This window comes from Pinus tabuliformis, chromosome X (assembly GCF_031772625.1).
Source record: "Pinus tabuliformis cultivar Carrire ecotype Pingquan chromosome X, CPIR1, whole genome shotgun sequence".
Lineage (NCBI taxonomy): Eukaryota > Viridiplantae > Streptophyta > Pinopsida > Pinales > Pinaceae > Pinus > Pinus tabuliformis.
This window is the reverse complement of record NC_142308.1, coordinates 216620582-216638323: the sequence shown is the minus strand read 5'-3', so window position 1 is coordinate 216638323 and position 17742 is coordinate 216620582. Positions and strand designations below refer to the sequence as shown.

General features: G+C 39.2%; 1 protein-coding gene across 2 annotated transcripts in view; it reads left to right on the top strand.

Moving 5' to 3' along the window:
• The first annotated feature begins 3499 nt into the window (after positions 1-3499).
• Positions 3500-17742, top strand: part of LOC149139114 (uncharacterized) — a 33454-nt gene continuing 19211 nt past the window's right edge. For both annotated transcript variants that reach the window (XM_089447134.1, XM_089447135.1), the window contains exon 1: positions 3500-4789. In XM_089447134.1, coding sequence (XP_089303260.1) covers positions 3795-4789 — 995 coding nt within the window. In that variant the 5' untranslated portion in view covers positions 3500-3794. The remainder of the gene's footprint in view (positions 4790-17742) is intronic.

Genomic DNA, 17742 nt, shown 5'->3' with positions numbered 1-17742 from the left:
TTGAGAGCCATTGTCATTATTGGTGGTTTCTCTCGTGCCTGTTAACGATCCACATCATTGGCTGGTAATCAAGCGGTTTTCTAGCATGTTCAACTTTGACACATTCATTCATATGTTAGAATTCGTACTTTGATCGGGTTAGGATGCAAAGCAAGACCCTGAGTCTTGTTTGATATGACTGAAGAGGTGTGGAGTTATGTATTATTCATGATTGTACACATGTTTCTGCTATACAGATGGTTGTGACCATACCGTGGGACTTTACATTTATGATGATCCTTCTATATCGGGTGGCTGCATCCATACCTTGGATCTTAGATTTATAGATGATCCTTCTCATTTGGATGGTTGCACCCATGCCATGGATCCTTTCATATAGTCCTTGTTATCCTGATGGTTGCTTCCATATCGTAAATTCATGTTTGATTTCATATATGTATATTTATATGTGTCCTTGATTTGCAGGTCTCTTGACAGTGTTTGTTCTTGTCCTTGTAAAAGCTCGTAAAGCATCTTGGCAATCACTCCCCATTCTGCCTTCATGATTTAGGGGGCATCTATTACACAGTATTTCGTCATACCTCCCGCACTTCCCTGTGACATACCCCGAAGTGCCCGAAACATGACCATTATGTAGTGTACTCATTCATATATGCAGCTCAGATCCTCCCTAAAACATTGATTGGAAAATGCCTTGAGCTTCCCCTGAAGGAAATAGCTCTTAAACCCTAATTTGAGAATCATCGCTCTTATGAGACTAAAAACAACGATGATCGCTTGTTGCACTGTACTTGACCCGTGATGGCATCACTCTGTTCACTTGTATACCCGCGATGATCCCAAAAAGGCAATTTTCCTAAAGAGGACGAGAAGCTTCATGATCTAGAAGCTTCCAAAGCGGCGAGATGGAGGTTGTTCAGCATAGATGAGCTCGAATTCTCCCAACTTGGTCTCTTGGTCTTATCTCTATGAGTTACCTCCTTGAGATGAGGGCCTACTCTTATCTTTGGAGAGATCCTAACTCTCTTTCCCTGCCTATATATTCATCTTTTCCCATTCCCAAATGGTTGGTCTATGTCTATTTGCACCCTTATGCTAAGATTGTGCCTATATGCTACTCATTTGGCTTGGATAAGGAGCGCTTGGAGAGCTTAGCTTGGACTTGGAAATTCATTCCAGGAGAGCCTATTAACATCAAGGCTTGGTTGTATGCTTCCTCCTTTATTATATTAATATACAACTGCTGGTTCATTTTCCACAAATGTGTATGTTCATGATGTATCATTTGTCTTAACACTCCTTGATCTGTTAAGTAGGCTACTTTTGAATATGCTATTTGTATTTGCATGCCTTGTTGTGTCTTTATCTCTTGTGCAGGTGTATAAACGCTGTGAGCAGCAGGAATGAGTTTGTGACGCAAGTGATTCAAGGTCTTCAACAAAGGAGATCGAGATAGCATTAGAACGAGGTAGGCCATCTTCTTCGTTTCTCTTTTCAATTGTAACTTAAGAAAGTGTCTAGTAGATTGTCACGTAGGTTGCTAGTCCCACTCATTGGGCTAGAGGGGTCGTCTTTGTCCGCAGAGAGGATTTACCTAGACAACAATGAGACTCCTGAAGAAAAAGCTATATTGGAGAAATAATTTGCACGAGAAGTTGCTATGATGTCTAAAGTACAACATAAGAACCTTGTTAAAATACTTTTTATTCAATGATAGTTCTTATTTTCTTTGATATAGGCTGGATATATATAATTTTGTCTACACTTTCACCTAATCTTTAAATACATTTGACTGCATCTATACAGGAGGTTGTTTGGAAACAGAGTTTTAACCATTGGTATTACTGTAAGTTTATTTATTTACTGTAATTGTTAGGATATAGCAATTTGAATTTACAAGCACCACTTTGGCATTTGTCTGCAAAGTGTATCTTAATTTTCATTATGGGCAATAAAAAGTACATCAAAGTATATACATCATGGAGACAAAGCTTGAACATATAGTTTATACCTCCTAAGTAGACAAGGAAAGGTAGGATGTTAATTTTAGTTTCAACCTAAACAGAATCTACATTTTTTCTGAAATGCCAATCTTGTTCAAGTATGAACAACCAATTGTCATCTAAATGTTGTGACTTCTTCCAAATAAAGGAAATTAGTGGCACCAAGTCACTCTTTCTTTTCCTCATGCATATTTCCTTCTATTTTAACTTACAAGAAATTGGAATGCTTCTTAAACATATTATTTTGGCAAGCAGGGTGGGAAGCAAGGCCTTTACTAGTTTCATGGAACATTGATACTTTTTCGTAGAGAGGTTGAAGTCCTTCTTGGATATTTTTCTGAGATAATCGGTAAATGATGATTTCCTAAAGATGTTTATGGTGGGATGATTCCTTACTATGCAAGTTTCACCGAACTGTAGAGAAAATCTATCTCTATCTTTTTATCCTATTTTCTATGTCTGAGTAATATACACAACTATAGGTTGTGCTTGCAACAAACGCACTGCAAAAGACATGAATGGAGATGTGCCTCGGCAAATTCTTGTATAAGATTACATACAAACTTACCAAGTGATATTCATGCAAGTGCAAGAAGTTTCTTTCAGAAAAATATGATATAATTGGTGTTATTGAACCTTTTAAGAATTCCCTATATAAGGTGTCCTTAAAAGGACTTGATAGAATTGGCAGATAGTGTCTTTTTTTTTTTTTTCTCTCAGGGAAGAGCTTTGCCACATTTTTTTCCACACATGGAAATATTTCTAGGACACAAAGTTGGATAATTGGTTGCCTTGGAGAACTATCAAATGTACTTAAAGTTTCTTGATAGCAGACAAACAAGCCTTCACACACATTTTTTAAATGAAATTCGATGCTTAGGAGGTCCATTGTACGGTCCCCTTACAAGTCATTCAAAAATAAAATTAGTCAAGCTTGATGGCTTAAAACTTAAAAGCTGACAAAGCATTTAGAAATATCACTCTTCATTAAGAACTACAATGCTTGGATTAAAGATTGGCTCAATCACACTTGTTTTACATCAAATTCCTATTGATGTCCACACATGGTAAGGAACAAAAAGCCTATTTTTGACATCGAATTCTCTTAACAACAAATATAAAAAAAAATATAATAAATATAAAAAATATTTTGTTATTTCTTTGGTAGATTGCATACAAATTTGTCAAAAGATAACTTCGCCATAGTATATTTTTACATAAACATTTCACTGCCTGCTAAGATAAGATTTTGAATTTTTTATTAGAATTTGTTCTCTTCTTCTTCCTTTTTTTCCTTACAATTTAATAATTTTTTTTTTTTTTTAATCCTAAGACAATTGCTAATAGATAAATTTATGAACTTACACTTGTCGTTTTGAATACACGCCCATGTGACAACATTATCCATCCCATGTAATTGCTGGCTTACCACATAATTCCATACGAGAGAATTTCCCTCGGTATGTAACTAATTGATAGCTCCCCAATCTTACCACAAAACTCCTTTTTCCTCGTGTAATCACCACATGCACAGCTCCACAAATTCCGAAGGTTAGCACCAATTTTATACCTAATGCAACAACTCTATAAACACTGACTACCGCTTGGCTACTGTAAACCCGAATCCTGGTTACGTCCAGCCTTCTGCGGACTTGCAGGCATCCATTAAACGCCAGGCATGGGACTGCATGAGACTGTTAGAGGCCGCAATTTAATCCCGAAGGTACGATCGCTCCAAATCACTGAAAAACCCCCGATTTTATTAGGGGGTTCCCTCAAATTTTATTCAAAATGTTCGCTCAAAGCAGCTCGCCTTCACGCAGAGCTCAGCAAATCCTGTTGCTTCTTCGGCGCCTGAATACATGCATAAGCTATGGAAAAATCGGCTCCTTTTTCTCACGCAATATGCAGATATCTCCAGCATTTTCGACAGAAAACGCTTTGGATTTCAGCGGCAATGGCGTTTTTCCCAGGATAGTTGTTCCTTTGCATTTACTGACGGGATTCAGGTACCTTTCCGCCGTTCGTCAACTGCCCTCCGACTCTCATGATGAAGATTTTTCTAAGCTCGATGGAAAGGAAACAAAGGAAGGCAAGGATTTCAAAGACGGTTACGAGCCCGGAATTTCATCTCGGGCAGAGCCTGAAAGCTCGCAGAGCAACACTGTTTCTTTACTCTCCAAAGAAGCTATTGGCCTTGATAAAATGTTGGAGGCTAAAACATTGGAGTTAAAGATTAAAGCCCTAAGCGATCTTCCGGCAGAAGAACAGGTCACAAATTTGAAGAGTATGCTCGAATCCCAGTGGAGATTGTTCAATATATTGAAGGATAATGTGGATGATTTTGACAATACGTTAACGGAATTCAATAACAAGAATGCACTCCCGGAGAACACTAAGAATCAGATAGCGCAGATTTTACTCCAGTTCAAAAGAACCGTTAGAGGGAAAATTGATAGTATTACTGAGGAATTGTCCGTCCCGAAGGGAAGTTTGAAATCTGAACAGAAGAAGAAAAGCGTAAAAAATAAGAAGGAATGTGTGAAAAATGAGAAGATGATGCCGATTATGAAGAAGAAGGCCGAAGGAGATTTGGGTTCTTTGGAGCATCTATGGCCAGAGTGGGTCCAGTTTGTGGAGCATTTGAATGAAAGAGGATATCTAAGCAAGGCAGTGGATTTTGAAGATGGACCGGTATATCTTCAAGGTCACACCACGGCGGAACTCTATAGGTTTATCAGGCTTGCAGCTCTCAGTTTTGCCAAGGACAATGCTGGAATGTCAGAGTAAGTATGCCTTTTCACTTACAGGTTTGTTTTAAAATGTTGGGCCTGTTTTAAGGCATTTCTGTTTAGGATAGCCTATTCATCATTTTGGAGGTACTTGATAGGGAATTCTAGTTTCCATGATACATTCTGTTCACTTTTTCATTCATTACGAATGTATGAAATCTCAGTAATACCAATGTTTCTTAATCCTCCCGTACAAATTCTGAATTGCCGGTTCCATCATCATCATTATTATCTTTTGGACAAGGTGCTTGTTATCATCATTATTATTCTCTTTCAGAACTGTTTGTGCCAATAATTGCCTTTTCTCAATATGGGAGTATTCCGATGAAATGTATATGACTTACGACACTCTAGAATGATCTTCCCCAAAGGTGGGGATATCTATCCCGCCAAAGTTTGCAACTGGCCTCAACTACAATAAAAATACTGCTCGCACAGGTGAGATGGCCCATGATAGGGAAAACATGTCCCTGGAACTGAATCTTAATGGGAATCTCACCACTCCTGATTTACTGCTGATCAAAGATCTCGATGATTTTATTTTTTTTCTTTCATATTTTTTGACTTGGATTGTTGTTCGGGTTCTCACAGTCATGTCTCTGAATTTGCTGAATTACTAGAATTTGTGTTTTCAACATTTGTTTTGATATATATTTTCCGAAAGAAATATTTTGGTTATTTCTTTTGAAGTTGTTTTTAAAAAAGCTATTAAACTAAATTACCTTGCTAAATCAGTACACAGATTAGGCAGTTAATGAAAGTTTTTGGAAATCTTTCAATAATAAGCATTAGAAGTCAATCAACACCACCTTTGTTGTTTATTATATTTTGATATAATGATGGGATTTTGAATGTTGAAAATTAGTGAGAAAAGTGGTTCCTTGATTTGTGCCTTAATTCAAGGAGTCAAAGTTGAGTTTTTTGTTGTTGTTGTGCATTGTCAAGTTCCTAAAATTTAGAAGTTCCCCTAAAAATTAGGAGTGCATGGGGCAGTTAACTGATGTGTTGAAGTTGAAGGTCGAGTTTTGATCTTCTAGTGTGAGTTAAATTGGGAACTGAAAGCTTAATTGGAGTTAGCCTCCTAAATTTTAGGTTCTAGTTAACTAATTCTGTTGAATTTTGTTAGCTAGAAAAGCTCCAATTCAATTCCTTAATTAGAAAACTCATTAATTTTAACCATTCAAATTAGCTTTAAAAGGAGGAATGAAAGCACAAGTTTAATCGTTTTGGTGAGCACTTGTTGGTGAGACCAAGCAATAGGAAACACAAGTTTGTGGGTGGAGCTTGTGAGAGGGAAAGTGTGCAAGAGAAGCTTGTGCACAGGTTGGGAGAGGGCAGTAGAGATCAACAGTCTTGCAGGTGTTTCAAGCTTAGTTCTAGCAGAGAAATCAGATTGGTTTCTATTGAGACAGTTATTTTGTAAGAGATCAATTGCTCAGTTTTGCTATCAATAAAATTCTCATCAATCCGAGGGTTTTCCGAGTTGGGTTCCCTAGTAAAAAAAATAAAAGTTGTGTCTTGAAATGTGTGACTGTTTTATTTCTGTTCCTAATTCTGCTGCAAATTGAGTAGAGAAATTCTGTGTTTGTAAGAAAAGAAAGTGTTTTTTCAGATTGTCTTATCAGCAGATCAGAATTTCGTGGAAATTCTACATGGTATTGGAGCACTTGGAACAGATTTAAGATCACCTAAGTGCAACTTGTCATAAGTGGAAGAGGAATCTGATTTAGGCCACAGACCTTTGGAGCTTAGCAAAGTGGAGAAGGAGACTTGTATTGGTTCGTTCTTGTGACTGTCTAAGCCAAGATAAGGCTGGGCGCTCGCTGTGAGAGCAAGAGGAACATTCTGGGTAGTAGTGGTGCTAGTTGTGGGGTTTAATATCTTCAGAACAGGCCACAGTAAATTCTGTTCATTTCTTAAAATGAGGCGAGTTCCTGTAGCTTGTTTTGGAACACTGTTAGGAGCTTGGGCCTAATAAAGAGTTGGAAGGGCCGAAATATCACAGAAGGTAGAACAGGTGATAGGCTTGTAGTAGAGGGCTAAGCACAGTTTTTGGGGGCAGCTTGAGGCAGAGTTTGGAGGGCTGTAGCAGCTGCTACAAGTAGCCCTAACTAGGGCTGAAATTGTAGACCCAAGGTGAAGCACAGGTTCAGAAGATTTGGGGACAGAAGTAATTGTCCAGACCAAAGGTATGTTTGTATTCTTCCAAGGTTGATGTTTTTGCTAAGTGTTTGAGTCCAGATTTGGGGCAGTTTTGGTGGCATCTTAAGTACAGGTGGAGGACTGTTAGAAGGTGCCTAATTGTGACCAGAGAGCAGATCTTGTGAAGAACAACAACAGTGCTAGCAGTGGCAGAAATATTCATGCCCAAAAAGTTTGCAGACTTTGACGGACTAAAGGACTAGTGAAGTGGGCAACCTCCAAAGTCCTAAGTAGAGTCCTTTGTGAAGGATTACAGGCTGTTAGTGGGCAGGTTTTAGAGAGCTTTCAGGGGAAGCAGGATGACTTACCAAGGGTTGAGAGCAGATCACTGTTTAGAGGGAGCATCGAACTAAATAGCTTGGAAAGGGAGGATCACGATAGTGGTAGAAGATAATGAGGTGGGAGAGTACATCAAGCAGGCGATAGCACCACCTCTAGACCCCCAGCAATTGGCCCAACATAATAAGAATGATATCAAGGCAAAGAAGATCATTTTAGAAGGGGTCATCATATAGTGCCTCATATCCACGAGAAAAAGACAACATATGAGATGTATGATACAATCCTGAAGTTGTATAAGAGTACCGGTGATACCAGGAAGCTTGCTCTTAAGGAGAAGTTGAGGAGCGTCCGGATGAGCCCATCGTCCCATATTTGTCAAGGTTCACTTAGGTACGAGATGAACTAGGTAGGGTGGGCGAAGTTGTGTTTGATCATCAGCTTGTGAGTTTTGCCTTACTTGGACTTCACAAGTCATAGAGAGGGTTTTAAGATGTTGTTAGTGGGAGAGAGAACTTCCCAAATTGGGAAAGGTTTTGGATGGACTGCATACAGGAAGAGATTTGAAGAGGAACCATAGAAGGAAGATCAGTTATGACAGAGGACGAGGAGAACTGTGCCGTGGCAGGCAAGAGTAGCAAGGCTAAGGGCAAGAAGGGTCTGTTAGCACTATGTAATTCCTCCAGGTTGAGGAGAGGAACCGAAAGGTAACCACCAACCACTTAGAAGCTGGAATCTAGCCCTTCCAGCGTCAGAGAGGGCTCTCTTTGTCTAAATCTTCAGTCGCTGATCTTAGGCTAGGTATGGTGCTTAGAAAGGAATAGATTTTAAAGGTTTGTTGGTAGGGAAGAAAAAAGGTCCATTAGGCATACGATCATATAAAATTGATGATTTCTAGTGAGAGGATGAAGAGATGAGGGATCTTTTGACAGGGGCAAGGTAGGCAGTCTTGCTGGTGTTTTCAATTTAATTCGCTGTAGAAGGGTGAGTAGAGGAGAGATGGAAGTGACATTTAGAGCTTCTAACTAAATGATGAATTCTAAATGCCATTCAAGAAGAAAACATAAACTGTTTAGCAAACTATTTCAGAGCACTTTGACAGTGAGTTTTGAGATAAACTTGTCTTTAGCTAAACAAGAAGACATACATTCAAAGCATGATGATAACAAAGAGAAAGCGTGTTGATGCAAATATTCTTTTAGGTGACCACTAATGGCTAGACCAGTGCCTTGCCTTAGGGAGAGATGGAGTCAAGGTGATTTTGAGATTTGGAGGAACTTGAACCCAATGAAGGAGAGCTTAGGCAACTTCGCATGGCAATTTAGGGAATGAACTCGACTACCAAAGGAATTTACACTTTGATGTGCAGGAATTGATGATTTATCAAGGTATTATCAATGAATTTTAACCTCTAGGAACATTCGTTCATCATACATGACACATGTAACATATGCAATGCTTCAAAAGTCCAAAAATTCCACAATTTCACATAAAATTAGGGCAATTTCAGATCTAGAGAGTGAAAATCCCATACATTATTCATGTGACAAGAGAAATGTAAAGATAGACATGAAAAAGAGCACTTACATGTATAATGAGTATATCCAATCATCAATTCAAGACAAAATTTGAAGCTCCAAGATCAAGAGATAGTATCCAAAAATCAAAATTCATCCATGAAACCAAACTGATCCTCAAAAAGGGAATGCGAAATCCTCACAAGAGCTAATAGTTAATCCAAGTCATGATGAGAGGAATGAATGAGCCTCTCATCTATTTATACAATCCATAAGGGGGTTCGAATAGCCTAATTAGCCCAATGATTCCCCAAATAATAAAATAATGTACAATAATGACATGACTTGGTGACAAGCCCACCAAGATAGCTTAATAATACAAAGATAAAGCCTTTCAAGAGGGCAAAATAGTATCCATAATGAGTTGTTGGGCCATTGAGAAGTCTTGGTGGAGTCCAAAGCGTGCCAATGTGAGAGAGAAGGCTCCAAACATAATGATCAAGGGGATAACCCCTTGATATTCAAGCAAATCCAATGTGGTGCCCCAAATGGGTGTGGGGGCACAACAACAGCCTCTTGGGTCTCCAAGGGGATTGATAATGCCTATATATCATCTACAAAGGTTGGAATGATGACATAAGACAAAATTTGAAGCTCCAAGATCAAGAGATAGTATCCAAAAATCAAAATTCATCCATGAAACCAAACTGATCCTCAAAAAGGGAATGCGAAATCCTCACAAGAGCTAATAGTTAATCCAAGTCATGATGAGAGGAATGAATGAGCCTCTCATCTATTTATACAATCCATAAGGGGGTTTGAATAGCCTAATTAGCCCAATGATTCCCCAAATAATAAAATAATGTACAATAATGACATGACTTGGTGACAAGCCCACCAAGATAGCTCAATAATACAAAGATAAAGCCTTTCAAGAGGGCAAAATAGTATCCATAATGAGTTGTTGGGCCATTGAGAAGTCTTGGTGGAGTCCAAAGTGTGCCAATGTGAGAGAGAAGGCTCCAAACATAATGATCAAGGGGATGACCCCTTGATATTCAAGCAAATCCAATGTGGTGCCCCAAATGGGTGTGGGGGCACAACAACAGCCTCTTGGGTCTCCAAGGGGATTGATAATGCCTATATATCATCTACAAAGGTTGGAATGATGACATAAGCCCTCCCATTGTCTCTCATGGGGAGACACATCCTCATCTGGACCTTGGAACATCTGCCAAGTGTATGGTGCAAGTGTGAAGCCGGCTGAGCAAGGTGGTCCAGGTGCATCATCTTCATCCAAAAGGTGGAACACGAGCAATTGATGAGTGGTGTTGAGGGATCCATGAAGTGAACTATTGCTCTCTGTTATGGTGGAGGCCCATGGCTCTCAATGCTTACCCTACAAGTGCCAATGTGACCCTTTGGAGGGCTTGGACTCTATAAAGGGAGACCAAATCCCAAAGGGAGACCCTCCTGCAATCCTGCATAAGATCCAATGTGTCTCCTCGTGTTCAAGTACAACAAATCATTAGAGTAATTGAGTAATAGAGCTTACAAATCATGGAAAACAAGTGGACACTTCATAACGACATGCCCTTCCATAGTGGGCTTTGCCATGTACAAGTGTCTTAAAGCTCAATAAAGAGGTTAACCAAGGACTCTATTAGGCGGTTTCAACCTTTAGAGGGGGTGACATGTCCATGGTACATCCATCAAGTGGTAGGTGGTATGTGTTATAATGATGGGACGGAGCGGGGGCCAAGGGGGAAGGCTCCAAGCCACATGCCGTGGTATAAGGGTAGCTATACTAGGGGAAGCCCACACTTGTGTACAAGAATGTAGGAGGGAGCAATTGTGGTACATGAGTTACCCCGACCTTTGTTTTTCCACCCTTCTTCATATGCATTTTGCCTTTGATTGATTTTTCTTTATAAATGCTCGGGGCTCAAGGAGATGAGAACATGATAATGTAGGGTATAACAGTGGATACCTCCTTAAGGTGGTGTAGTTCATCACCCACTAGGGGTTGGGACAATCATGGGTTCATTAATGATGAAGGGGCCTCATATAGTGCCCATAGGAACCAAGGTGATAGCCATAATAAGGGGTGGAGCTCACGTTTGGCTTTTGCCCACACACTAAATTTGCATGTCCCGACTATCTTTTGCATTTTGAGGTACATTTCTTGTTGAGAGTGGCCAAATTATGCTTTTTCCATTTCTTTTAGTTGCATCAACCTTTGGGGCATCGTTCTAGGCCCAACCAAGGTGTGGACAAGGGGAGGTTAACTCCTTGTGGACCCAGTGGACAAATGTGGACCCAGATGGGAAAATTGATGAATGGGGTTATAATGAGCGGAAGGGAGTAATGTATATGGTATCGGGAAGTAGGGCCACACATCCAAATTCGAGGTTTCCCATGTAGTGTCATTCCTAAAGCTAATAGCCACTTAAGGAGATCCCACGGGACTAGGTTGCAAGGTTAACCATCAAATTGGGTAGAGGAGACAAGAGTACTGACCTAACCCACTCTTTCTGTCGAACCCCCCACTAATCCATGCCCAAAAGTATCCATGACAAGTAAACAAAAGTACCTAACTACATGATGAAAATTCATACCTTCGGGTTTGGCAGGCCCACCTTCAAACATACGATCATAACAGATGGGTGAGGGACCACATGGCTAGCTCAGGTGGCAGAGAAATGGCACATCGAGCTATTTGGTGGCTGCAAGGGGTTGTTGGCTGTCGATTGAGGACCATGTGGGAAAAAAAATTCTCTTATGGGTGTCACCCACAAAGTGGTGGGTAACAATCATTATGCAACTAGAGGAGTTGACACTGTCAACGTTCAAAAGGAGTCAGGTAATTCCCTTCATCCCAGAGATGTTCTTTATATTGCAGGATTGAGTTAGAATCTTGTTTTGGTAGCCACCCTTGAGGACAAGGGATATAATGTCATCTTCAACAGACGTAAGGCGTACCTCCAACACTTAGCTTCTAGATGTAAGAAGCAGATAGGTGTGAGGGTGAAGAATCTCTACAAGTTGCAGGTAGAGACAGGTGCAACCTTGATCAACAAGGCAGATGGTGCACAAAGCAGAGAAGTGATGGTTGAGCAAAGCAGTATAAAGCTCTCAAGATGGAGCCTCAACCGGTATCTCAGTTTCAGCCTAAGCTAGTTGGCAGTTGGGTTGACCAGCAAGATGATGAAGAGGAGAAAAGCTCGCAGAGTATGGTGGGAAATAACAGGTCTACAAAGCAGGTCCCATAGAAGAAAGCAAGGAAGTCTTTTAGTTCAAAGGGAGCAACTACAACAACGAAGAACTTGGTAATGTTGGGGACAGGTCCAGGTGGATGAGGTTCTTCCAGGAATCCCTTCCTCGCTAAGAGGGAGTGTTGAAAATTAGTGAGAAAAGTGATTACTTGATTTGTGCCTTAATTCAAGGAATCAAAGTCGAGTTCTTTTTTTGTGCATGGTTGAGATCCTAAAATTTAGGAGTTTCCCTGAAAATTAGGAGTGCATGAGGCAGTTAACTGATGTGTTGAAGGTGAAGGTCGAGTTTTGATCTTCTAGTGTGAGTTAAATTGGGAATTGAAAGCATAAGTGGAGTTAGCCTCCTAAATTTTAGGAGGATCCAGTTAACTAGTTCTGTTGACTTTTTTAAACTAGAAAATCTCCAATTCAATTCCTTAATTAGAAAACTCACTAATTTTAACCATTCAAATTGCCTTTAAATAGAGGAACGAAGACACAAGTTTAATCATTGTTTTGGTGAGCACGAATTGGTGAGATCAAGTAATAAGAAGCACAAGTTTGTGCATGGAGCTTGTGAGAAGAAGAGTGCAAGAGAATCTTGTGCACAAGTTGGTAGAGGGCAGTAGAGATCAACAATCATGCAGGTGTTTCAAGCTTAGCTCGAGTAGAGAAATTAAATTGGTTTCCATTGAGACAAAGTTATTTTGCAAGAGATCTATTGACCCTGCTGCCTACACCTACCTACAGTTAGTGAGAAAAGCCTTCAACCCCACAAGGTGTGGTTAGTGGCAAGGAACTAAGAGAAGGGGTTGTCACCTATTCCCAACTCTATCCGTTTAAGCTATCTCCTAGGCTAGCTATGGGGGGTGGTCCCTAAAAGAAAACTAAGTTAAAGATGTGAGGTTTCTAGGAGAATGTTAAAGTGAAGTGGATTACTTTCTTAAGATTACAAGCAAATATGATGTGAGCAATATGAAATGAAATAACCATTAACAACCATCAACACATGAGATAAGCATAAGCATATGAAAGACCAGTGCCTTTTAAAGTATTGCTAAAAAATGAAAGATATTTGCTTAATATAAATGAAATGCTTTTAAGGACAAATAACCCTAAAAGTGAAACAAGAAAATGTTAGCACAATAAAATAATCAATACAAGATATAAGGATGCTTTCAAATGTATATGATCATTTGCTAAATCAAAGCATGCAAGGACATCTTGCAAAAGAAAAACAATTAGTATTCTACTTGTAAAAATATAGATGAAATAATGCTTGCCAAAACAAAGTATTCAATTCAACAATGATAAGTAAAATGATCAATTGCAAGTAAAACCATGAGATGTGTTAATATGAAATGTGCCTACACTAGATTTGGATGCAATTATCTTTGTTGCTTATAATCTAAAATGCCTAATCTAGATGAGAAGTCCTCCTCTTGAGCTCTTACCAAAGGGTAAAAATTGGGGTGACTATAAGAAAGAGGGGGCGAGGGCACAAATGTGTCATTAACGATACTTGTCCCTTGAGTCTTATGAGCTAGTGTGTGCCGTCGTTCCTACAAGGGGACAAACCACCTTCATAACTACAGGGTCACAACGCTTTTACTTTACTTTGTACCAAATGGAAGAACTTTCCAAGAAAGTCTTTTTTCCCTATGATTTCTATCAACCAAGCTTATGCTTGGAGGTTGATTTTAAATGTGCAACTAAGTTAAGATGCCTACTATGATGTGCAAGTAAATTTGCAAGTGCTATGTAAAAGATAGAGATGCTTTAAAAACAATATTTCATAAGTTTTATAACATGTAAAATTGAGAAATGAAAGTATTTGCTTTGACATATGATAAATTGATGATCCACTAAAAGCAAACTTGAAACTTATGAGCAATTGTTTTGCATGTAAAATAAATGGCAATGCTTGTGAAAAGTAAACTCAAGATTGTACTCAAAATAACCTTGCACAAGAAATAAACTTTAACAGATTATCTTGACATGAAATAAATAATTGCTTTGGAAAGTGAAATTGCCCAGATACCAAGTGCATCAATACTAAAGATGTATAATTTGTTGCACAATGATGAAGCATAAGTGAACTTTAGACAAAGTCTCAAACTAAATGTTTCAAGTTAAAGAAATCTTGCATGAAAATAAATTGCTATAAAATGGAAATGTAGCTTGTGACTTGTAGCAATAAATGAAAATGGTGCAAGCAAATTGTAGCGAAATTTAGCAAATTAAGTGAGATGCATGGTTGCGTTAATTAGCAAATTAAAGCATACATGTAAGTGAGAAGAGAAACTAGAATCAACAAATCAAACCAACCTACGGCTCCCATGCTCCCAAAAAGTCAGAATTTTATTAATTAAATTACAAGAGGCAAAGGGCTCATGAAAGCCTCCAACAAACTCAAGGAAAATCTTTTACAATGTAGCCTTACACCATAGACTTTTCTTTGATGAGTTACTGTTGCAAATGAGGCAAGAGAAAGGCCTTTAAATATGAAATTTGAAAGGACCTCTTTTAGATACAAAAATTAGATTCAAGAAAAGAGGAATTTGCACCAAAGCAAGATAGGCTAAGCCTCCTTAAGCCCACGACCAAGAGAGAGAAATGCAGCCCCAAAATGGAACTTGGTCTTGCCAAAGAGAGCCTCGAATGCTCACGGCCAAGAGAGAAAGTCTTCAATTGAGAGCCCAAGGTCCTGCACACAACTTGTCAATAGTTTCAAATAATAAATCCTGCAAGCTATCACAAGAAACCTGTTAGAGAGCGCTGCAATACAAATCAAGTGTTAGCTATGAAAATAATCAATAAAATTACAAATGATCTACAAAGACTAAGCTAAAGAGTATGAGTAAACTCTCTTATTTGCCTAGCCATGATTTAGCTCTAAAGTAGCAAAATATCTGCAAATTGAAAAAATTTCAACCCCCACTCCGGTTATCAGTTTTTCTTATCACTCCATGCATTTAGTTTTAAATCCAAGCATGATAAGAATTCTAAAATCTGGAAATGACAATATTTTCTGAAAACACAAATTTAGAGATTTCACAATTGCTGAAATTGCATAAATAAAACACAACAAAATTATGACAACCACGCATAGAAAATAACATAGTGATTATTGGTCATGTGACCTTGGAAAACCCTCCTACAACTCTTGGGGAAAACCAGTTTGAGAACTCTTCTTTATTTCTGAAAATGCTTTTACAGAGAAATTGAAATACACAGTAAAAATTCCAGCAACCACAAATTACAACTTATCTCGATTTCCGTGCTTGAACTCCACCTCGAAAATCGTGCCAATCAGCAAATAGCCAAAACAAAAATTTTCTAGCAATAAAACCTTGAAAAACGTGCCCAAAACTTGCTGTACGGGTTGTACGCACTATATAGATTTCAATAGTACGTCTGTTTCGAAATTTGTGTCCAAATCTGCTTTGAAATTTGTGCCCTTGCTGTTGTCCCTCTTCCTCGATTTTTGTGCCTTTCTCCTACTGTACGGTTTTGCTTTGGGATGCGTGCCAATAAATGCTGCTGCCCAGATTTGCTGAAATGTCTTCTTGCTGCTCTCCTTTACTTCCTCACTGCTCAGAAATTTTCTCTTTGCTCTCTCTTCTCTTTCTCTCAAATGCTCATGAAAGAATGAATTGATCTTTTTCTCTTCTCTTCTCCTTTTACTCTTTAAATGACTTTTTGGGTTACCCTAAGATCTAATGGCTGAGATTCATTTAGATCTAGAGATGAGAATAAATGTGCATTTAATTCTCACTTTCTATTTTTTAACTCACCCACTTAAATAAAGACCCACTTAGCCTTTTATTTCCGTAGTCACTTTTTCACTTTCTAATTCTTCATTGACTTCAATAAAGTCACCTTTAAATTAGAATGTAACTTCACCATTTATAAAGTCATTTTTAAATTAGAATGTAACTTTACCACTTATAAAGTCACTTTTAAATTAAATTGACTTTACCACTTATAAAGTCACTTTAGGAGAAAAGTAGAAATAAATTTGGACACTTTTCCCTAGGGCAAAGATCAAAGCCTTAGGGAACCACTTGTCCTTTGGTACCCAAATTTTAACACTCCCTCTTAGCGAGGAAAGTGTTTCTCACCACTCCCACCTTGTCTCTGAAGTAGACATGCTTGCCCCGTGGTAAGGCTTTGGTGAAAATGTCCGCTACCTGCTCATTTGTGGAAATGTACTCAGGCTTGACAACTCCCTTTTGGACATAGTCTCTAATGAAGTAATACTTGATCTCAATATGCTTTGACCTGCCATGAAAAACTGGATTCTCCGTGAGTTTTATGCAACTTTGATTATCACAGTAAATTACTGAAGGTCTCAATGCCTGACCAAATAGACCAAACAACATCTTGTGAAGCCATATGGCCTTGTAACTCGCCAAACTAGCAGCGATATACTCTGCCTCAACTGAGCTCAATGCAACTGACTGTTGTTTCCGGTAGATACATGACACAATTGTTGAACCCAACCCAAAACAACACCCGAAATTACTCTTCCTATCTGAAGCACAACCTGCCCAATCTGAATCCATGTACCCTGCCAGTCTCACTCCATCACCCTGTTTATAATCCAGACCAAAATCCACAGTCCCCTGCAAATAACGAAGAATGAGTTTTGCAGCCACCCTGTGCACTCTCCTAGGCTCACACATGAATTGACTCATAGTGTTAACTGCAAAACATATATCTGGTCGAGTGTTGACCAAATACATCAATTTACCAATTAGCTGTCTGTATAGAGTAGGATCCACCAACTCGGAATCAAAAGCGTGAAGCTTCTTCCAGTTAGTGATCATAGGTGTAGACATGGGTTTGCAGTCCTCCATGTGAAATCTGCTAAGAATATCCACAATGTACTTCCCTTGTCCCAGGAAGAAATGCCCCTCCTCCTGCCACACCTCCAATCCCAGAAAATAATGCATCAAGCCGATATCCTTCATCTCAAACTCTGAAGCAAGGTCTTTCTTGCAACACTCAATGAGTCTCTCTGCACCAGTGATGATCAAGTCATCAACATACAACACCAGAATGAGAGGCTCCTCACCCACCACAATCAAGTATAGGTTCGGATCAGCCTCACTCTTTGTGAAACCCAAATGCTGCAAGTATGTATCAATCCTAGAGTACGAAGCTCTAGGAGCTTGCTTCAAGCCACAAAGTGCCTTTTTCAATTTGCATACATGGGACTCCTTCCCATGCACCTCAAAGCCCTGCGGCTGCTCAATATAAACCTCCTCATGAATGAAGCCATTGAGAAATGCAGTCTTCACATCCATCTGGTGGATCTTCCAACTCATCTTTGCTGCAATCGATATAATGGAGCAAATATATGTATACCGAGCTACGGGAGCGAAGGTCTCCTCATAGTCAACTCCCTCTACTTGTGAGAACCCTCTTGCCACAAATCGATGCTGCCATCTGCAACATGCTTTATCTTGTAGAGCCATTTGGAAGTAACAACTGATTTACCTTCAGGCCTCGACACAACTTTCCAAACATCGTTCTTCATAATAGAAGAATACTCCTCCATCATGGCTTCTCTCCAGACCTGCTGGTTGGCTGCCTCCTCATAACTAGAAGGCTCAGAGTCAACAATGCTTGTTACCAATGCCATGTAACTACAAAACCGCTCAGGTGGTTTACTCTCTCTAACCTGTCT